Source organism: Thermobia domestica, chromosome 5 (genome assembly GCF_964235325.1).
Source record: "Thermobia domestica chromosome 5, izTheDome1.hap1.1, whole genome shotgun sequence".
Taxonomy (NCBI): Eukaryota; Metazoa; Arthropoda; class Insecta; order Zygentoma; family Lepismatidae; genus Thermobia; species Thermobia domestica.
This window is the reverse complement of record NC_137458.1, coordinates 26059897-26082864: the sequence shown is the minus strand read 5'-3', so window position 1 is coordinate 26082864 and position 22968 is coordinate 26059897. Positions and strand designations below refer to the sequence as shown.

The following is a 22968-nucleotide window of genomic DNA, read 5'->3' as shown; positions in this document are numbered from 1 at the left end:
CCTCGACAGGAAGGGAGCTTCCCTGGAGGAGCAGTTGCCCTCCCTGCCCCCCAAATGTTACGGTGCTGTTCTTCAGATTGATAAAAAATAAACAACCTGCAAGAACTAGAATGTTTCTTCTAAAAAGGGAAGGCTTTCGGAAGATCAGTGGAGCCAATTAATTTTGCTAAACAAACAATAAGGTGTTTGAAAATCGCATCCATTCTTTCGTCCTAAGGGTTGTTTAACTTCCAGAGGAAAATAAGAAGGATTTTAAATAATATTCAAAAACTTTTTGTTTACTGTTCTGAATTTAGCGTAAATATATGGGGCGGTATTCAGAGAGAATTCGTTAATCGAGGGTTAGTCACGGACTAGTTAGTAAGAATACTAACTCTTTACTAAAGAAAAAATGAAAATGAAATTTTTGAGTTTTACGTCCCACGGTTATGCCGGTTAGGCTAAAGGAGACGGTGATGATGAGAGATGAGTGAAACGGTGGAATGAAGAAAGTGGTAGGAAACGGGAGAACCCCGAGAAAACCCACGAGCACGATGTTTGTCCACCACAAAGTTCACTTGGCGGGGGCTGGGATCGAACCCGGGACCCCAAGCACCAGAGGTGAACGCTCTACCACTGAGCCACCGTGCCCCCCTCTTTACTAAAGAAGGTGCACTGTTTGGTATTCAGAGTCAACTTTGAGTACAACTAAAATGATGATTTGGGTATGATTAACTTATATAACACCAATGCATCGGGTGAGAAAAATAAATGTGGCAACTACGGAAAAGTAGATCAGCGCATGCGTAGTCTGTAAAAAATGAAATATATGAAATACGAAATACGAAATGTTGTGTCGCACGCTAAACCGTGGGTAAAAGATTAGCCTCTGCTCTAGATTAGTTAGTCACATGTGATTAACTTCGTCAAATACTACATCCTAATCAGAGACCCTGAATACAATTTTGATAACCATCCGTTAGTCAATCCCGTAGTATGGCTTTAATCAGACGTCAAAAGGACTCTGCATAAGGCCCATTGGGCCTTATGCAGGATCGTTCTGATGCGTGATTAGGGTCATACTAAAGAGATCGACTAACATATGTTTCCTGCAGTAGTCAGGCCTTTAGTATGATGCTAATCATAAGTCAAAACGACTCTGAAGGAATAAATCTGAATTCGGAATAAGGGACACCAGACAACACTTATGTTTGCTTTTCACACTCTTTATGCATCTCTTGTAGGGTTTCTTTTGTGCTAACAGTGTACAGAATGAACTGGAAAATTGTAGATAGTAACCTGGAAATGGCAGATAATTGATTCTGACCAAATGAGTAAGAACCCTGACCTTATATGTAACCTGAGATTAGTGTCCCGGTTTTTCGTTTACAAAATCTGGCAACCCTAGACAGATGACTACATTTAAAAGATGAGGAAAAAATTCTCTCACCCTACTAGGAACATAGAAAAGAGAAATGTTTTTTTGGGACAAGTATTACAAAGTAAAATACAGCATAGCTAATTGTTATTACCGTAAAGACTGCGTAACCGGATGAAAAAAAAAAAAACGATCAGCTTTGTTACGAACTGCAGTAAATAATAACATGGCATTGATCCTTCAGTTCACTGACGCAAATGCTTTGCCATTGGTCAGTATGATAAATATTGATGTTTTATAAAAAAGGATAGAGAGTGGTAGAGGTGAGGGGGGAAATCAACATTTGCTGTCTTAACTCCTTTGTTACACTGGAGTATGACATTATCGTTCACCTGAAGGCAATTTCGGGATCAATAAATTACATTGCGCAACATCTATCCATTTATAGAATAGTGAAAAGCATGCGTGGTGCATTGCCTAAGAACATTTGGCTATAGCAAGTGGCACAAAATTTGTATGTTCAACGCATATGTAATAAGTGCAAATATTTATTGAATACATCATACACGAAGCTCTCCCAATTATTTTTTGTGCAATGTTGTGTTACATCTCATGATATAACAATTATATAATTAACATTTATTATATGGAACAGATAATCTGGATCTCAACATAGACTATTTGCCGACGTTGTTTGTGCCGTGTTTTCTGCTACATCTGTAAAATATTGTTCAAAAGACATCGTACTGTGAATTTAAGTATGGTCAGACATTCCGTGGCTCCAAACAAACTAAGCTGTTAAAACTATTCTTTCTAAAAAGTGCAGATTAATAGTATATGACAAGAGTGTTCTTAGTGAAGTTTCAAACGAGAAACACCCAATTTATTAAGTGTGTGTGATCATAAGACATGAGTTGTGTTGTTTTATAAATTGTATTTTTCGGACTATAGTGATATTTTAAAAGACTTCGATTAGTGTAAATAGTGTGCAGTTCAAAATTTATACAAAAGAACTTTGCTTTGTTTGCTTCTAACATTTCATTCCTACCAGTACTGAGTGAGACTTAGTGCTTTCGGATTAAATTGGTGTTTTATAAGAAGTGAATACGTTGCTTCAAGTAATTGACAGTTTATACAAACGAATTTTACGTTGGTTTGTCTAGAATATGTTTAGTGTTACCCTACATTCGTAGTGCTGTCACGAGAGACTTTTTATCATACAATATTTATACACACATTTGTGTCATACTTAAAAATAAATCACATGTGGAAACACATGACGTCGTAGTGTATAGATAATACAAAAAGAAACTACTAATCACATCAACACATACGATTGTAGTCGTTTATGAGTTTTATATTATGTACAGTATATAGAATTTTCGGTTTTCTAATAATATCCAAACTATAAACAGTTCGTATGCCGCTATCAGGATTTTGTGATTCATGCAAGAATAACATGGACAATAGTGTAGTAAATTCTGCAAGTTATACTAACTGTCCGCATCAATATAATCCTACTGAACAACTACCCAACTTTGACCCAACTAAAAAGATTGATACAAACAGTTCACAGAATAGTAATCTATGCGCATTTTACTCAGAGAAAGTTTATGTGATTACTGAATCATCTTCCGTATCTTCTGAAAATAAGTGTAGCAAAGAAATGCAAAAAAACTTGAACCAACATTTGCGTGAGTACTGTCCAAAACCAATTATTGCCAGTGAACACTGTGCTGAAGAAGTTAAAGATGAGTTGCTACATAATATCCAGTTGGAATCATTGAATCTTTATGGGAAGGAATCTATGGAAAATCATTTCGATGAAAGGGAATGTTTGAAGATGAAAGCAAAATGTAATCACTGTAATTTTGAGGGTACCGCTCCAGAACTACGTAAACACCTGCGAGAACAGAAAAACTTTCACATTGAGTTTCTGCTGCAGAAAATAGAACACCTTTCCAGCCAAGTAAACAGTCAAATGAATTTAAGAGAAGGTACTCTTGAAAATTTGTTAGAATTGGAAAAGAATCTAAACGAAGTGAAAGACGAGGTAAGCATTTTAACATCTGTGACGTGTGGAAAATTTCTATGGGAAATCACAGGTGTTTCAGAGAAGCTAAAATCAATTACCTTTGGCAATCCTTTACAAAGTAATGCGTTTTATGATTCTGAATGCGGTTACAAGTTGCAAGTAGCACTATACCCGAATGGTTTAATTGATACTAATGGAAACGTCAATAAAGGTGTTGTATCCATTTTTATATGTATATGTTCCGGGAAATATGACCCTATTTTACAATGGCCTTTCAAGAAACGTGTCACTTTCAAGCTCATTGATCAAAGAAATAGCAGTACAAGAGATGACGTCGTTCGGTTTATCGAAGGTTTTGAAAGCGAATATTTTGAGAAACCAAAGAATGGCTGTGCAAATCTGGGTTACGGGTATCCACAATTCATAACCCATGAAAACCTCAAAAGTGGTGGTTACATTTGTGATGACAAAATACTTGTTGAAGTGACAATAAACTGAACTCGTGAGAACATATTCTGGTTGTAGGAATTCGACTATATGAAAAGTTGGATAATATTTCACTATGCTTCTTTTTCTTGTTTAAACAACAATAGACTGAATCTGATTGCTTGTAGGACTTTGTAATTAATATTTGCCACAAACAGTTTAACGAATTCAGTGTACAACGGAATCAAGTCAATCTTTTTGGTTACTTTGAACATATTTCATCTTTAAGATCTCAATCTTCTTTCAGAGCATAAGGAATTCGTGTCCAGATATTGCAAATAACACTTGTAATGTAAAAAGTAATGTTAATTTTTCCATGTACTTATACTTAAACGTTCAGCACAAACTTTATCTCTCTTTTTCTCACAATTTGTTCCGTACAAACTTTCTTTTTCCTCACAACTTGTTTCGTACAAACGTTATCTCTTTTTCTCACAGTTTGTTTCGTACAAACTTTATATCTCTTTTTCTCACAACTTCGATTATTGAACTTGATTCCCTCCTGTCCTCATTTGGTACTAAAAGAAGATGACTTAGTAAAAATTCTATCTTTATTACGTCAAAGCAAGTTAAGGTACTTTGATTCACGAGAAGCCTGCGTAAATATCTACGTAAAAATTTTACGAAATTTAATTTTGAACTTGCAAGTTGAATTAAAAAAAAATCTTTTTGAAATACATAAATAGTAATTTAAGTATTTGCAATCACAATTTTGTGTGTTACATAATTGTTTTACCGCTTTCTTATGTGATAAAACATAGGGAGTCTAATATATATATAATAGTTTTGTAAATTTCAGAATACTTGAATTTCTGAAAGAAAATTATTGTGTTTGTGCTCATGTATAAGTGTTCAAATAGTATTGATTACTTTTTGAAATGATTGTCTCCTCTGACACAACGGACCACATCTTAAAGACAGAGTTTAACGCAGCGAGCGTCAAATTCCGCATACACTTGGTAAGTGTTATAATTTTGATTTCCTGCAAAAGATTCTAAAACTTTTTGTAGAACTCCATTTACGCAGGGTTCCTATTTCACTCTTACTCTACATTATGCTCAAGTGACATTGATTTTATTTCAAAATTAAAAAACAATCAAAGTAAATTAAACATTGTCTTAAACTTTGATGACCAATATCAACCCCCAAAAAATAACTCCAGAAGAAGAAATGAAATGAAATGAAATCTTTCAGTTTAACGTCACACGATTATACCCTTTAGGTTAAGGGAGACGGACGATTAAGGCAAATGAACGATTATGGAAGAATTGGTGGAATGAGAAAGTGGGAGGAAACGCAAGTACCCCAAAAATGGTCACGACACGATGCTGTCCACCACAAATTTACTTGGCCTGGGATCGAACCAGAGACCCCACGCACTAAAGGGAATCGCTCTACATTGAGCCACCATGCCCTCCTCCAACTCAGAGAGCATAGAGGCCAACAGTAGTAGAACATAAGAGCACGAGATATGTTTGGTAGAAGTCTCATCTCTCGTTCAAGGGGTTACTCATTCGATCCCAAACCATGTAAGCTTGAGGTGGACGACACTGTGACATTGAATTTTCTAAAGATTTTCCTATTTCTTTTCATATTATCATTCCACCAATTATGTTGTAGTAATTTACTTCCATTCATCACCTGTCTCCTTTAGCTTAAATGACATAAATACGGAACATAAAACTTGAAATTTCGTTTTATTCTTGTAGCTCCTCATAGCGTAATCGATACCGTTCTCGCTTCCGGTGTGAGCGATTCCGAAATCGATTCCTGGTGGGGAGACTCGGTCGGAAAGATTTAAAAACATTTCCGTGCCAGCCATCATTTTTATTTATCATTTCAATGTACATATATAAAAGTAGATTTTTCCTTCATCAAGTAAATTTTGAGTAAAAATGAATCATTTAACTTTTAAAATATATTAACTTACTACTTTTTCAAATGCAATATATGATCACAGACAGTTTCCAGGACAAATGGGCATACAATAGATAGCAATCAGTTTATACACACTCTTTTAAGGCACAAAATAAGACCCTGAAATGAATAGGAAAATTCACAAAACCAAAGTTAAAAAAATGTTCTGTAAATATTGTAAGTAGTTTGTCCTTCTATAACATATACAATACATTACTACGAGAATTTCCACTATTTAGTAAAATAATAAATTCATTTTACGTACTATATATAAATAATCTCAAATTATGCAATTTATTTTTGCTCTAGAAATTTATCGCGTAAGCGAATTAAAATTTTGATCCATATAGAACTCAAGAATAAGTAAACGGCAAGAAAATAGCACAGGTTTCCATTTTTAAATTTTACATTGTCCGAAATATAGTTTGTTCTACAATTCTTATATTCTAATTAAAGATTCAGAGCTAGTAATCGAATAAAGCTCGAGGTCGTATATTTCCTTCAGTGTGTACATTCAGCAGCAAACAATTGGAACAAATTCTTTGTTTCAGTTTTCTGATTTTTCTCCATTCTCTCTTTTTCAGCTTCATCAAGCTTTTATATACCTGGAGTTAACATTATATAAATAAAATTATAAATTATATGTATAAAATATTCCATTCATTCTTTCACACAAACAAGTCATAAAACACTGGCATTCCAACGCGTCAATTTAAAAATAAAACCATTTGCACAGCAGATATAAAAGTCTGCATCCAACGTAAATACCATGTCTTCTTTCCTTGCCATACACCGCACTTCTCGTATTCGCCTACTTCTTTTCTCAAAGAAGTTGGTCTTCCCTTCTAGAGAGATGTGCCCTTTGAAATCAAACGGATTTTCAGATTTATAGAGCTTTGGACAATCCAGTTCTACAAGTAATCGGTCAGCTACAAATTCAATGAGTTCGCAATTAATTCCTGTCATAGCTACAGGAAGAGCATCAGTTAGGAACTCCTGTTGAATTTTCACAGCATCCTTTATAATTTCTGTGATTCTTTCTACATTCTTTCTAAACGGAGCTCCGGGATTTGAACTTCTTGGCTGAATCTTTCAACAAATTCTCAGTAACTATACCATCAGAAGCAGCAAAGAAGGCCAATACGTGGGAGATCAAATGCTTTTTTTCCGTCTTAAAGGATTTCCAGTGCATGAAGTCCTTGAATAAATCTACTTCTTCCACAGTCCAAACTGTTGTATCGGTCTTCTTGTGCAGCTGCCAAATGTCATGATGCCGAATAGGGATCATAGCTACAGGAAGAGCATCAGTTAGGAACTCCTGTTCAATTATCACAACATCCTTTATAATTTCTGTGATTCTTTGTATACTTGGTTTACTCACCAAGTGCTTGAGCATTAAACAGGTAAACTCACAGTGCAATCACTCATCCCTTGAGATCAATTCATTGCTAAATGTCAGTCCAGGCATTAGTCCTCTCTTCTTGAGCCAAAAACTTGCGGCGAAACTGCCGGAAAAGAAACTTCCCTCGACTGCAGTAAATGCAACCCTCGTTCACCATAACTGGCTGATTCATGAGCAATCCAGTTCAATATCCAATCAATCTTCTTTCTTACAAAGTAGGGATCTCGATAGCGTTGAACAAATGATCCCTTTCAATCGGATCCTTGATATACATATCGATTAGAAAACTGTACATTTGAGAGTAAATGTTCTCTACGCTTTTTGAAACACGTAGAAGCAACGGACCTCCGAGACTTGAACTTCTTGGCTGAATCTTTCAATAAATTCTCAGTAACTATACCATCAAAAGCAGCAAAGAAGGCCAATACGTGGGAGATCAAATGCTTTTTTTCCGTCTTAAAGGATTTCCAGTGCATGAAGTCTTTTAATAAATCTACTTCTTCCACAGTCCAAAATGGGGTATCGGTCTTCTTGTGCAGCTGCCAAATGTCATGATGCCGAATAGGGATCATAGCTACAGGAAGAGCATCAGTTAGGAATTCCTGTTCAAGTATCACAGCATCCTTTATAATTTCTGTGATTCTTTGTATACTTGGTTTACTCACCACGTGCTTGAGCATTAAACAGGTAAACTCACAGTGCAATCACTCATCCCTTGAGATCAATTCATTGCTAAATGTCAGTCCAGGCATTAATCCTCTCTTCTTGAGCCAAAAACTTGCGGCGAAACTGTCGGAAAAGAAACTTCCCTCGACTGCAGTAAATGCAACCACTCGTTCACCATAACTGGCTGATTCATGAGCAATCCAGTTCAATATCCAATCAATCTTCTTTCTTACAAAGTAGGGGTCTAATTAAAATTTATCGAATTAAAATTTTGATTCATATAGAACTCAAGAATAAGTAAACGGCAAGAAAATAGCACAGGTTTCCATTTTTAAATTTTACATTGTCCGAAATATAGTTTGTTCTACAATTCTTATATTCTAATTAAAGATTCAGAGCTTGTAATCGAATAAAGCTCGACGTCGTATATTTCCTTCATTCTGTACTTTCAGCAGCAAACAATTGGAACAAATTCTTTGTTTCAGTTTTCTGATTTTTCTCCATTCTCTCTATTTCAGCTTCATCAAGCTTTTATATACCTGGAGTTAACATTATATAAATAAAATTATAAATTATATGTATAAAATATTCCATTCATTCTTTCACACAAACAAGTCATAAAACACTGGCATTCCAACGCGTCAATTTAAAAATAAAACCATTTGCACAGCAGATATAAAAGTCTGCTTCCAACGTAAATACCATGTCTTCTTTCCTTGCCATACACCGCACTTCTCGTATTCGCCTACTTCTTTTCTCAAAGAAGTTGGTCTTCCCTTCTAGAGAGATGTGCCCTTCGAAATCAAACGGATTTTCAGATTTATAGAGCTTTGGACAATCCAGTTCTACAAGTAATCGATCAGCTACAAATTCAATGAGTTCGCAATTAATTCCTGTCATAGCTACAGGAAGAGCATCAGTTAGGAACTCCTGTTGAATTTTCACAGCATCCTTTATAATTTCTGTGATTCTTTCTACATTCTTTCTAAACGGACCTCCGGGACTTGAACTTCTTGGCTGAATCTTTCAACAAATTCTCAGTAACTATACCATCAGAAGCAGCAAAGAAGGCCAATACGTGGGAGATCAAATGCTTTTTTTCCGTCTTAAAGGATTTCCAGTGCATGAAGTCCTTTAATAAATCTACTTCTTCCACAGTCCAAAATGGGGCATCGGTCTTCTTGTGCAGCTGCCAAATGTCATGATGCCGAATAGGGATCATAGCTACAGGAAGAGCATCAGTTAGGAACTCCTGTTCAATTATCACAGCATCCTTTATAATTTCTGTGATTCTTTGTATACTTGGTTTACTCACCAGGTGCTTGAGCATTAAACAGGTAAAAATCACAGTGCAATTACTCATCCCTTGAGATCAATTCATTGCTAAATGTCAGTCCAGGCATTAGTCCTCCCTTCTTGAGCCAAAAACTTGCGGCGAAACTGCCGGAAAAGAAACTTCCCTCGACTGCATTAAATGCAACCACTCGTTCACCATAACTGGCTGATTCATGAGCAATCCAGTTCAATATCCAATCAATCTTCTTTCTTACAAAGTAGGGGTCTCGATAGCGTTGAACAAATGATCCCTTTCAATCGGATCCTTGATATACATATCGATTAGAAAACTGCACATTTGAGAGTAAATGTTCTCTACGCTTTTTGAAACACGTAGAAGCAACGGACCTCCGAGACTTGAACTTCTTGGCTGAATCTTTCAATAAATTCTCAGTAACTATACCATCAGAAGCAGCAAAGAAGGCCAATACGTGGGAGATCAAATGCTTTTTTTCCGTCTTAAAGGATTTCCAGTGCATGAAGTCCTTTAATAAATCTACTTCTTCCACAGTCCAAAATGGGGTATCGGTCTTCTTGTGCAGCTGCTAAACGTCATGATGCCGAATAGGGATCATAGCTACAGGAAGAGCATCAGTTAGGAACTCCTGTTCAATTATCACAGCATCCTTTATAATTTCTGTGATTCTTTGTATACTTGGTTTACTCACCAAGTGCTTGAGCATTAAACAGGTAAAATCACAGTGCAATTACTCATCCCTTGAGATCAATTCATTGCTAAATGTCAGTCCAGGCATTAGTCTTCTCTTCTTGAGTCAAAAACTTGCGGCGAAACTGCCGGAAAAGAAACTTCCCTCGACTGCAGCAAATGCAACCCGTCGTTCACCATAACTGGCTGATTCATGAGCAATCCAGTTCAATATCCAATCAATCTTCTTTCTTACAAAGTAGGGGTCTCGATAGCGTTGAACAAATGATCCCTTTCAATCGGATCCTTGATATACATATCGATTAGAAAACTGCACATTTGAGAGTAAATGTTCTCTACGCTTTTTGAAACACGTAGAAGCAACGGACCTCCGAGACTTGAACTTCTTGGCTGAATCTTTCAATAAATTCTCAGTAACTATACCATCAGAAGCAGCAAAGAAGGCCAATACGTGGGAGATCAAATGCTTTTTTTCCGTCTTAAAGGATTTCCAGTGCATGAAGTCCTTTAATAAATCTACTTCTTCCACAGTCCAAAATGGGGAATCGGTCTTCTTGTGCAGCTGCCAAATGTCATGATGCCGAATAGGGATCATAGCTACAGGAAGACCATCAGTTAGGAACTCCTGTTCAATTATCACAGCATCCTTTATAATTTCTGTGATTCTTTGTATACTTGGTTTACTCACCAAGTGCTTAAGCATTAAACAGGTAAAATCACAGTGCAATTACTCATCCCTTGAGATCAATTCATTGCTAAATGTCAGTCCAGGCATTAGTCCTCTCTTCTTGAGCCAAAAACTTGCGGCGATACTGCCGGAAAAGAAACTTCCCTCGACTGCAGTAAATGCAACCACTCGTTCACCATAACTGGCTGATTCATGAGCAACCCAGTTCAATATCCAATCAATCTTCTTTCTTACAAAGTAGGGGTCTAATTAAAATTTATCGAATTAAAATTTTGATCCATATAGAACTCAAGAATAAGTAAACGACAAGAAAATAGCACAGGTTTCCATTTTTAAATTTTACATTGTCCGAAATATAGTTTGTTCTACAATTCTTATATTCTAATTAAAGATTCGGAGCTAGTAATCGAATAAAGCTCGAAGTCGTATATTTCCTTCATTGTGTACTTTCAGCAGCAAACAATTGGAACAAATTCTTTGTTTCAGTTTTCTGATTTTTCTCCATTCTCTCTATTTCAGCTTCATCAAGCTTTTATATACCTGGAGTTAACATTATATAAATAAAATTATAAATTATATGTATAAAATATTCCATTCATTCTTTCACACAAACAAGTCATAAAACACTGGCATTCCAACGCGTCAATTTAAAAATAAAACCATTTGCACAGCAGATATAAAAGTCTGCATCCAACGTAAATACCATGTCTTCTTTCCTTGCCATACACCGCACTTCTCGTATTCGCCTACTTCTTTTCTTAAAGAAGTTGGTCTTCCCTTCTAGAGAGATGTGCCCTTTGAAATCAAACGGATTTTCAGATTTATAGAGCTATGGACAATCCAGTTCTACAAGTAATCGATCAGCTACAAATTCAATGAGTTCGCAATTAATTCCTGTCATAGCTACAGGAAGAGCATCAGTTAGGAACTCCTGTTGAATTTTCACAGCATCCTTTATAATTTCTGTGATTCTTTCTACATTCTTTCTAAACGGAGCTCCGGGATTTGAACTTCTTGGCTGAATCTTTCAACAAATTCTCAGTAACTATACCATCAGAAGCAGCAAAGAAGGCCAATACGTGGGAGATCAAATGCTTTTTTTCCGTCTTAAAGGATTTCCAGTGCATGAAGTCCTTTAATAAATCTACTTCTTCCACAGTCCAAAATGGGGTATCGGTCTTCTTGTGCAGCTGCCAAATGTCATGATGCCGAATAGGGATCATAGCTACAGGAAGACAATCAGTTAGGAACTCCTGTTCAATTATCACAACATCCTTTATAATTTCTGTGATTCTTTGTATACTTGGTTTACTCACCAAGTGCTTGAGCATTAAACAGGTAAACTCACAGTGCAATCACTCATCCCTTGAGATCAATTCATTGCTAAATGTCAGTCCAGGCATTAGTTCTCTCTTCTTGAGCCAAAAACTTGCGGCGAAACTGCCGGAAAAGAAACTTCCCTCGACTGCAGTAAATGCAACCACTCGTTCACAATAACTGGCTGATTCATGAGCAATCCAGTTCAATATCCAATCAATCTTCTTTCTTACAAAGTAGGGGTCTAATTAAAATTTATCGAATTAAAATTTTGATCCATATAGAACTCAAGAATAAGTAAACGGCAAGAAAATAGCACAGGTTTCCATTTTTAAATTTTACATTGTCCGAAATATAGTTTGTTCTACAATTCTTATATTCTAATTAAAGATTCGGAGCTGGTATTCGAATAAAGCTCGAAGTCGTATATTTCCTTCATTGTGTACTTTCAGCAGCAAACAATTGGAACAAATTCTTTGTTTCAGTTTTCTGATTTTTCTCCATTCTCTCTATTTCAGCTTCATCAAGCTTTTATATACCTGGAGTTAACATTATATAAATAAAATTATAAATTATATGTATAAAATATTCCATTCATTCTTTCACACAAACAAGTCATAAAACACTGGCATTCCAACGCGTCAATTTAAAAATAAAACCATTTGCACAGCAGATATAAAATTCTGCATCCAACGTAAATACCATGTCTTCTTTCTTTGCCATACACCGCACTTCTCGTATTCGCCTACTTCTTTTCTCAAAGAAGTTGGTCTTCCCTTCTAGAGAGATGTGCCCTTTGAAATCAAACGGATTTTCAGATTTATAGAGCTTTGGACATTCCAGTTCTACAAGTAATCGATCAGCTACAAATTCAATGAGTTCGCAATTAATTCCTGTCATAGCTACAGGAAGAGCATCAGTTAGGAACTCCTGTTGAATTTTCACAGCATCCTTTATAATTTCTGTGATTATAAACGGACCTCCGGGATTTGAACTTCTTGGCTGAATCTTTCAATAAATTCTCAGTAACTATACCATCAGAAGCAGCAAAGAAGGCCAATACGTGGGAGATCAAATGCTTTTTTTCCGTCTTAAAGGATTTCCAGTGCATGAAGTCCTTTAATAAATCTACTTCTTCCACAGTCCAAAATGGGGTATCGGTCTTCTTGTGCAGCTGCCAAATGTCATGATGCCGAATAGGGATCATAGCTACAGGAAGAGCATCAGTTAGGAACTCCTGTTCAAGTATCACAGCATCCTTTATAATTTCTGTGATTCTTTGTATACTTGGTTTACTCACCACGTGCTTGAGCATTAAACAGGTAAAATCACAGTGCAATTACTCATCCCTTGAGATCAATTCATTGCTAAATGTCAGTCCAGGCATTAGTCTTCTCTTCTTGAGCCAAAAACTTGCGGCGAAACTGTCGGAAAAGAAACTTCCCTCGACTGCAGTAAATGCAACCACTCGTTCACCATAACTGGCTGATTCATGAGCAATCCAGTTCAATATCCAATCAATCTTCTTTCTTACAAAGTAGGGGTCTAATTAAAATTTATCGAATTAAAATTTTGATTCATATAGAACTCAAGAATAAGTAAACGGCAAGAAAATAGCACAGGTTTCCATTTTTAAATTTTACATTGTCCGAAATATAGTTTGTTCTACAATTCTTATATTCTAATTAAAGATTCAGAGCTTGTAATCGAATAAAGCTCGACGTCGTATATTTCCTTCATTCTGTACTTTCAGCAGCAAACAATTGGAACAAATTCTTTGTTTCAGTTTTCTGATTTTTCTCCATTCTCTCTATTTCAGCTTCATCAAGCTTTTATATACCTGGAGTTAACATTATATAAATAAAATTATAAATTATATGTATAAAATATTCCATTCATTCTTTCACACAAACAAGTCATAAAACACTGGCATTCCAACGCGTCAATTTAAAAATAAAACCATTTGCACAGCAGATATAAAAGTCTGCTTCCAACGTAAATACCATGTCTTCTTTCCTTGCCATACACCGCACTTCTCGTATTCGCCTACTTCTTTTCTCAAAGAAGTTGGTCTTCCCTTCTAGAGAGATGTGCCCTTCGAAATCAAACGGATTTTCAGATTTATAGAGCTTTGGACAATCCAGTTCTACAAGTAATCGATCAGCTACAAATTCAATGAGTTCGCAATTAATTCCTGTCATAGCTACAGGAAGAGCATCAGTTAGGAACTCCTGTTGAATTTTGACAGCATCCTTTATAATTTCTGTGATTCTTTCTACATTCTTTCTAAACGGACCTCCGGGACTTGAACTTCTTGGCTGAATCTTTCAACAAATTCTCAGTAACTATACCATCAGAAGCAGCAAAGAAGGCCAATACGTGGGAGATCAAATGCTTTTTTTCCGTCTTAAAGGATTTCCAGTGCATGAAGTCCTTTAATAAATCTACTTCTTCCACAGTCCAAAATGGGGCATCGGTCTTCTTGTGCAGCTGCCAAATGTCATGATGCCGAATAGGGATCATAGCTACAGGAAGAGCATCAGTTAGGAACTCCTGTTCAATTATCACAGCATCCTTTATAATTTCTGTGATTCTTTGTATACTTGGTTTACTCACCAGGTGCTTGAGCATTAAACAGGTAAAAATCACAGTGCAATTACTCATCCCTTGAGATCAATTCATTGCTAAATGTCAGTCCAGGCATTAGTCCTCCCTTCTTGAGCCAAAAACTTGCGGCGAAACTGCCGGAAAAGAAACTTCCCTCGACTGCATTAAATGCAACCACTCGTTCACCATAACTGGCTGATTCATGAGCAATCCAGTTCAATATCCAATCAATCTTCTTTCTTACAAAGTAGGGGTCTCGATAGCGTTGAACAAATGATCCCTTTCAATCGGATCCTTGATATACATATCGATTAGAAAACTGCACATTTGAGAGTAAATGTTCTCTACGCTTTTTGAAACACGTAGAAGCAACGGACCTCCGAGACTTGAACTTCTTGGCTGAATCTTTCAATAAATTCTCAGTAACTATACCATCAGAAGCAGCAAAGAAGGCCAATACGTGGGAGATCAAATGCTTTTTTTCCGTCTTAAAGGATTTCCAGTGCATGAAGTCCTTTAATAAATCTACTTCTTCCACAGTCCAAAATGGGGTATCGGTCTTCTTGTGCAGCTGCTAAACGTCATGATGCCGAATAGGGATCATAGCTACAGGAAGAGCATCAGTTAGGAACTCCTGTTCAATTATCACAGCATCCTTTATAATTTCTGTGATTCTTTGTATACTTGGTTTACTCACCAAGTGCTTGAGCATTAAACAGGTAAAATCACAGTGCAATTACTCATCCCTTGAGATCAATTCATTGCTAAATGTCAGTCCAGGCATTAGTCTTCTCTTCTTGAGCCAAAAACTTGCGGCGAAACTGCCGGAAAAGAAACTTCCCTCGACTGCAGCAAATGCAACCCGTCGTTCACCATAACTGGCTGATTCATGAGCAATCCAGTTCAATATCCAATCAATCTTCTTTCTTACAAAGTAGGGGTCTCGATAGCGTTGAACAAATGATCCCTTTCAATCGGATCCTTGATATACATATCGATTAGAAAACTGCACATTTGAGAGTAAATGTTCTCTACGCTTTTTGAAACACGTAGAAGCAACGGACCTCCGAGACTTGAACTTCTTGGCTGAATCTTTCAACAAATTCTCAGTAACTATACCATCAGAAGCAGCAAAGAAGGCCAATACGTGGGAGATCAAATGCTTTTTTTCCGTCTTAAAGGATTTCCAGTGCATGAAGTCCTTTAATAAATCTACTTCTTCCACAGTCCAAAATGGGGAATCGGTCTTCTTGTGCAGCTGCCAAATGTCATGATGCCGAATAGGGATCATAGCTACAGGAAGAGCATCAGTTAGGAACTCCTGTTCAATTATCACAGCATCCTTTATAATTTCTGTGATTCTTTGTATACTTGGTTTACTCACCAAGTGCTTAAGCATTAAACAGGTAAAATCACAGTGCAATTACTCATCCCTTGAGATCAATTCATTGCTAAATGTCAGTCCAGGCATTAGTCCTCTCTTCTTGAGCCAAAAACTTGCGGCGATACTGCCGGAAAAGAAACTTCCCTCGACTGCAGTAAATGCAACCACTCGTTCACCATAACTGGCTGATTCATGAGCAACCCAGTTCAATATCCAATCAATCTTCTTTCTTACAAAGTAGGGGTCTAATTAAAATTTATCGAATTAAAATTTTGATCCATATAGAACTCAAGAATAAGTAAACGACAAGAAAATAGCACAGGTTTCCATTTTTAAATTTTACATTGTCCGAAATATAGTTTGTTCTACAATTCTTATATTCTAATTAAAGATTCGGAGCTAGTAATCGAATAAAGCTCGAAGTCGTATATTTCCTTCATTGTGTACTTTCAGCAGCAAACAATTGGAACAAATTCTTTGTTTCAGTTTTCTGATTTTTCTCCATTCTCTCTATTTCAGCTTCATCAAGCTTTTATATACCTGGAGTTAACATTATATAAATAAAATTATAAATTATATGTATAAAATATTCCATTCATTCTTTCACACAAACAAGTCATAAAACACTGGCATTCCAACGCGTCAATTTAAAAATAAAACCATTTGCACAGCAGATATAAAAGTCTGCATCCAACGTAAATACCATGTCTTCTTTCCTTGCCATACACCGCACTTCTCGTATTCGCCTACTTCTTTTCTTAAAGAAGTTGGTCTTCCCTTCTAGAGAGATGTGCCCCTTGAAATCAAACGGATTTTCAGATTTATAGAGCTATGGACAATCCAGTTCTACAAGTAATCGATCAGCTACAAATTCAATGAGTTCGCAATTAATTCCTGTCATAGCTACAGGAAGAGCATCAGTTAGGAACTCCTGTTGAATTTTCACAGCATCCTTTATAATTTCTGTGATTCTTTCTACATTCTTTCTAAACGGAGCTCCGGGATTTGAACATCTTGGCTGAATCTTTCAACAAATTCTCAGTAACTATACCATCAGAAGCAGCAAAGAAGGCCAATACGTGGGAGATCAAATGCTTTTTTTCCGTCTTAAAGGATTTCCAGTGCATGAAGTCCTTTAATAAATCTACTTCTTCCACAGTCCAAAATGGGGTATCGGTCTTCTTGTGCAGCTGCCAAATGTCATGATGCCGAATAGGGATCATAGCTACAGGAAGACCATCAGTTAGGAACTCCTGTTCAATTATCACAACATCCTTTATAATTTCTGTGATTCTTTGTATACTTGGTTTACTCACCAAGTGCTTGAGCATTAAACAGGTAAACTCACAGTGCAATCACTCATCCCTTGAGATCAATTCATTGCTAAATGTCAGTCCAGGCATTAGTTCTCTCTTCTTGAGCCAAAAACTTGCGGCGAAACTGCCGGAAAAGAAACTTCCCTCGACTGCAGTAAATGCAACCACTCGTTCACAATAACTGGCTGATTCATGAGCAATCCAGTTCAATATCCAATCAATCTTCTTTCTTACAAAGTAGGGGTCTAATTAAAATTTATCGAATTAAAATTTTGATCCATATAGAACTCAAGAATAAGTAAACGGCAAGAAAATAGCACAGGTTTCCATTTTTAAATTTTACATTGTCCGAAATATAGTTTGTTCTACAATTCTTATATTCTAATTAAAGATTCGGAGCTAGTATTCGAATAAAGCTCGAAGTCGTATATTTCCTTCATTGTGTACTTTCAGCAGCAAACAATTGGAACAAATTCTTTGTTTCAGTTTTCTGATTTTTCTCCATTCTCTCTATTTCAGCTTCATCAAGCTTTTATATACCTGGAGTTAACATTATATAAATAAAATTATAAATTATATGTATAAAATATTCCATTCATTCTTTCACACAAACAAGTCATAAAACACTGGCATTCCAACGCGTCAATTTAAAAATAAAACCATTTGCACAGCAGATATAAAATTCTGCATCCAACGTAAATACCATGTCTTCTTTCTTTGCCATACACCGCACTTCTCGTATTCGCCTACTTCTTTTCTCAAAGAAGTTGGTCTTCCCTTCTAGAGAGATGTGCCTTTTAAAATCAAACGGATTTTCAGATTTATAGAGCTTTGGACATTCCAGTTCTACAAGTAATCGATCAGCTACAAATTCAATGAGTTCGCAATTAATTCCTGTCATAGCTACAGGAAGAGCATCAGTTAGGAACTCCTGTTGAATTTTCACAGCATCCTTTATAATTTCTGTGATTATAAACGGACCTCCGGGATTTGAACTTCTTGGCTGAATCTTTCAATAAATTCTCAGTAACTATACCATCAGAAGCAGCAAAGAAGGCCAATACGTGGGAGATCAAATGCTTTTTTTCCGTCTTAAAGGATTTCCAGTGCATGAAGTCCTTTAATAAATCTACTTCTTCCACAGTCCAAAATGGGGTATCGGTCTTCTTGTGCAGCTGCCAAATGTCATGATGCCGAATAGGGATCATAGCTACAGGAAGAGCATCAGTTAGGAACTCCTGTTCAATTATCACAGCATCCTTTATAATTTCTGTGATTCTTTGTATACTTGGTTTACTCACCAAGTGCTTGAGCATTAAACAGGTAAAATCTCAGTGCAATTACTGATCCCTTGAGATCAATTCATTGCTAAATGTCAGTCCAGGCATTAGTCTTCTCTTCTTGAGCCAAAAACTTGCGGCGAAACTGCCGGAAAAGAAACTTCCCTCGACTGCAGCAAATGCAACCCGTCGTTCACCATAACTGGCTGATTTATGAGCAATCCAGTTCAATATCCAATCAATCTTCTTTCTTACAAAGTAGGGGTCTCGATAGCGTTGAACAAATGATCCCTTTCAATCGGATCCTTGATATACATATCGATTAGAAAACTGCACATTTGAGAGTAAATGTTCTCTACGCTTTTTGAAACACGTAGAAGCAACGGACCTCCGAGACTTGAACTTCTTGGCTGAATCTTTCAATAAATTCTCAGTAACTATACCATCAGAAGCAGCAAAGAAGGCCAATACGTGGGAGATCAAATGCTTTTTTTCCGTCTTAAAGGATTTCCAGTGCATGAAGTCCTTTAATAAATCTACTTCTTCCACAGTCCAAAATGGGGTATCGGTCTTCTTGTGCAGCTGCCAAATGTCATGATGCCGAATAGGGATCATAGCTACATGAAGAGCATCAGTTAGGAACTCCTGTTCAATTATCACAGCATCCTTTATAATTTCTGTGATTCTTTGTATACTTGGTTTACTCACCAAGTGCTTGAGCATTAAACAGGTAAAATCACAGTGCAATTACTCATCCCTTGAGATCAATTCATTGCTAAATGTCAGTCCAGGCATTAGTCTTCTCTTCTTGAGCCAAAAACTTGCGGCGAAACTGCCGGAAAAGAAACTTCCCTCGACTGCAGCAAATGCAACCCGTCGTTCACCATAACTGGCTGATTCATGAGCAATCCAGTTCAATATCCAATCAATCTTCTTTCTTACAAAGTAGGGGTCTCGATAGCGTTGAACAAATGATCCCTTTCAATCGGATCCTTGATATACATATCGATTAGAAAACTGCACATTTGAGAGTAAATGTTCTCTACGCTTTTTGAAACACGTAGAAGCAACGGACCTCCGAGACTTGAACTTCTTGGCTGAATCTTTCAATACATTCTCTGTAACTATACCATCAGAAGCAACAAAGAAGGCCAATACGTGGGAGATCAAATGCTTTTTTTCCGTCTTAAAGGATTTCCAGTGCATGAAGTCCTTTAATAAATCTACTTCTTCCACAGTCCAAAATGGGGTATCGGTCTTCTTGTGCAGCTGCCAAATGTCATTATGCCGAATAGGGATCATAGCTACAGGAAGAGCATCAGTTAGGAACTCCTGTTCAATTATCACAACATCCTTTATAATTTCTGTGATTCTTTGTATACTTGGTTTACTCACCAAGTGCTTGAGCATTAAACAGGTAAAATCACAGTGCAATTACTCATCCCTTGAGATCAATTCATTGCTAAATGTCAGTCCAGGCATTAGTCCTCTCTTCTTGAGCCAAAAACTTGCGGCGATACTGCCGGAAAAGAAACTTCCCTCGACTGCAGTAAATGCAACCACTCGTTCACCATAACTGGCTGATTCATGAGCAACCCAGTTCAATATCCAATCAATCTTCTTTCTTACAAAGTAGGGGTCTAATTAAAATTTATCGAATTAAAATTTTGATCCATATAGAACTCAAGAATAAGTAAACGACAAGAAAATAGCACAGGTTTCCATTTTTAAATTTTACATTGTCCGAAATATAGTTTGTTCTACAATTCTTATATTCTAATTAAAGATTCGGAGCTAGTAATCGAACAAAGCTCGAAGTCGTATATTTCCTTCATTGTGTACTTTCAGCAGCAAACAATTGGAACAAATTCTTTGTTTCAGTTTTCTGATTTTTCTCCATTCTCTCTATTTCACCTTCATCAAGCTTTTATATACCTGGAGTTAACATTATATAAATAAAATTATATATTATATGTATAAAATATTCCATTCATTCTTTCACACAAACAAGTCATAAAACACTGGCATTTCAACGCGTCAATTTAAAAATAAAACCATTTTCACAGCAGATATAAAAGTCTGCATCCAACGTAAATACCATGTCTTCTTTCCTTGCCATACACCGCACTTCTCGTATTCGCCTACTTCTTTTCTTAAAGAAGTTGGTCTTCCCTTCTAGAGAGATGTGCCCTTTGAAATCAAACGGATTTTCAGATTTATAGAGCTTTGGACAATCCAGTTCTACAAGTAATCGATCAGCTACAAATTCAATGAGTTCGCAATTAATTCCTGTCATAGCTACAGGAAGAGCATCAGTTAGGAACTCCTGTTGAATTTTGACAGCATCCTTTATAATTTCTGTGATTCTTTCTACATTCTTTCTAAACGGACCTCCGGGATTTGAACTTCTTGGCTGAATCTTTCAACAAATTCTCAGTAACTATACCATCAGAAGCAGCAAAGAAGGCCAATACGTGGGAGATCAAATGCTTTTTTTCCATCTTAAAGGATTTCCAGTGCATGAAGTCCTTTAATAAATCTACTTCTTCCACAGTCCAAAATGGGGTATCGGTCTTCTTGTGCAGCTGCCAAATGTCATGATGCCGAATAGGGATCATAGCTACAGGAAGACCATCAGTTAGGAACTCCTGTTCAATTATCACAACATCCTTTATAATTTCTGTGATTCTTTGTATACTTGGTTTACTCACCAAGTGCTTGAGCATTAAACAGGTAAAATCACATTGCAATCACTCATCTCTTGAGATCAATTCATTGCTAAATGTCAGTCCAGGCATTAGTCCTCTCTTCTTGAGCCAAAAACTTGCGGCGAAACTGCCGGAAAAGAAACTTCCCTCGACTGCAGTAAATGCAACCACTCGTTCACCATAACTGGCTGATTCATGAGCAATCCAGTTCAATATCCAATCAATCTTCTTTCTTACAAAGTAGGGGTCTAATTAAAATTTATCGAATTAAAATTTTGATCCATATAGAACTCAAGAATAAGTAAACGGCAAGAAAACAGCACAGGTTTCCATTTTTAATTTTTACATTGTCCGAAATATAGTTTGTTCTACAATTCTTATATTCGAATTAAAGATTCGGAGCTAGTAATCGAATAAAGCTCGAAGTCGTATATTTCCTTCATTGTGTACTTTCAGCAGCAAACAATTGGAACAAATTCTTTGTTTCAGTTTTCTGATTTTTCTCCATTCTCTCTATTTCACCTTCATCAAGCTTTTATATACCTGGAGTTAACATTATATAAATAAAATTATAAATTATATGTATAAAATATTCCATTCATTCTTTCACACAAACAAGTCATAAAACACTGGTATTCCAACGCGTCAATTTAAAAATAAAACCATTTGCACAGCAGATATAAAAGTCTGCATCCAACGTAAATACCATGTCTTCTTTCCTTGCCATACACCGCACTTCTCGTATTCGCCTACTTCTTTTCTCAAAGAAGTTGGTCTTCCCTTCTAGAGAGATGTGCCCTTTGAAATCAAACGGATTTTCAGATTTATAGAGCTTTGGACAATCCAGTTCTACAAGTATTCGGTCAGCTACAAATTCAATGAGTTCGCAATTAATTCCTGTCTTAGCTACAGGAAGAGCATCAGTTAGGAACTCCTGTTGAATTTTCACAGCATCCTTTATAATTTCTGTGATTCTTTCTACATTCTTTCTAAACGGACCTCCGGGACTTTAACTTCTTGGCTGAATCTTTCAACAAAATCTCAGTAACTATACCATCAGAAGCAGCAAAGAAGGCCAATACGTGGGAGATCAAATGCTTTTTTTTCGTCTTATAGGATTTCCAGTGCATGAAGTCCTTTAATAAATCTACTTCTTCCACAGTCCAAAATTGGGTACCGGTCTTCTTGTGCAGCTGCCAAATGTCATGATGCCGAATAGGGATCATAGCTACAGGAAGAGCATCAGTTAGGAACTCCTGTTCAATTATCACAGCATCCTTTATAATTTCTGTGATTCTTTGTATACTTGGTTTACTCACCAAGTGCTTGAGCATTAAACAGGTAAAATCACAGTGCAATCACTCATCCCTTGAGATCAATTCATTGCTAAATGTCAGTCCAGGCATTAGTCCTCTCTTCTTGAGCCAAAAACTTGCGGCGAAACTGCCGGAAAAGAAACTTCCCTCGACTGCATTAAATGCAACCACTCGTTCACCATAACTGGCTGATTCATGAGCAATCCAGTTCAATATCCAATCAATCTTCTTTCTTACAAAGTAGGGGTCTAATTAAAATTTATCGAATTAAAATTTTGATCCATATAGAACTCAAGAATAAGTAAACGGCAAGAAAATAGCACAGGTTTCCATTTTTAAATTTTACATTGTCCGAAATATAGTTTGTTCTACAATTCTTATATTCTAATTAAAGATTCGGAGCTAGTAATCGAATAAAGCTCGAAGTCGTATATTTCCTTCATTGTGTACTTTCAGCAGCAAACAATTGGAACAAATTCTTTGTTTC

At 36.5% G+C, this 22968-nt stretch overlaps 1 protein-coding gene and 8 pseudogenes across 1 annotated transcript; 1 reads left to right on the top strand and 8 right to left on the bottom strand.

The window, feature by feature from the left end:
* The first annotated feature begins 2816 nt into the window (after positions 1–2816).
* LOC145684998 (TNF receptor-associated factor 4-like) lies at positions 2817–3890 on the top strand. Its single transcript, XM_081757339.1, has one exon. The coding sequence runs from the start codon at positions 2817–2819 to the stop codon at positions 3888–3890; it is 1074 nt and encodes a 357-aa protein (XP_081613465.1).
* A 2586-nt stretch (positions 3891–6476) lies between these two features.
* On the bottom strand, positions 6477–7877 carry LOC145684997 (ribonucleoside-diphosphate reductase subunit M2 B pseudogene; annotated as a pseudogene).
* A 601-nt stretch (positions 7878–8478) lies between these two features.
* On the bottom strand, positions 8479–10568 carry LOC145684996 (ribonucleoside-diphosphate reductase subunit M2 B pseudogene; annotated as a pseudogene).
* A 601-nt stretch (positions 10569–11169) lies between these two features.
* LOC145684995 (ribonucleoside-diphosphate reductase subunit M2 B pseudogene) lies at positions 11170–12422 on the bottom strand (annotated as a pseudogene).
* A 63-nt stretch (positions 12423–12485) lies between these two features.
* Positions 12486–13675, bottom strand: LOC145684994 (ribonucleoside-diphosphate reductase subunit M2 B-like; annotated as a pseudogene).
* Positions 13676–13786: 111 nt separating this feature from the next.
* Positions 13787–15876, bottom strand: LOC145684992 (ribonucleoside-diphosphate reductase subunit M2 B pseudogene; annotated as a pseudogene).
* Positions 15877–16477: 601 nt separating this feature from the next.
* Positions 16478–17730, bottom strand: LOC145684991 (ribonucleoside-diphosphate reductase subunit M2 B pseudogene; annotated as a pseudogene).
* Positions 17731–17793: 63 nt separating this feature from the next.
* LOC145684990 (ribonucleoside-diphosphate reductase subunit M2 B pseudogene) lies at positions 17794–19867 on the bottom strand (annotated as a pseudogene).
* A 619-nt stretch (positions 19868–20486) lies between these two features.
* LOC145684989 (ribonucleoside-diphosphate reductase subunit M2 pseudogene) lies at positions 20487–22499 on the bottom strand (annotated as a pseudogene).
* Positions 22500–22968: the final 469 nt, after the last annotated feature.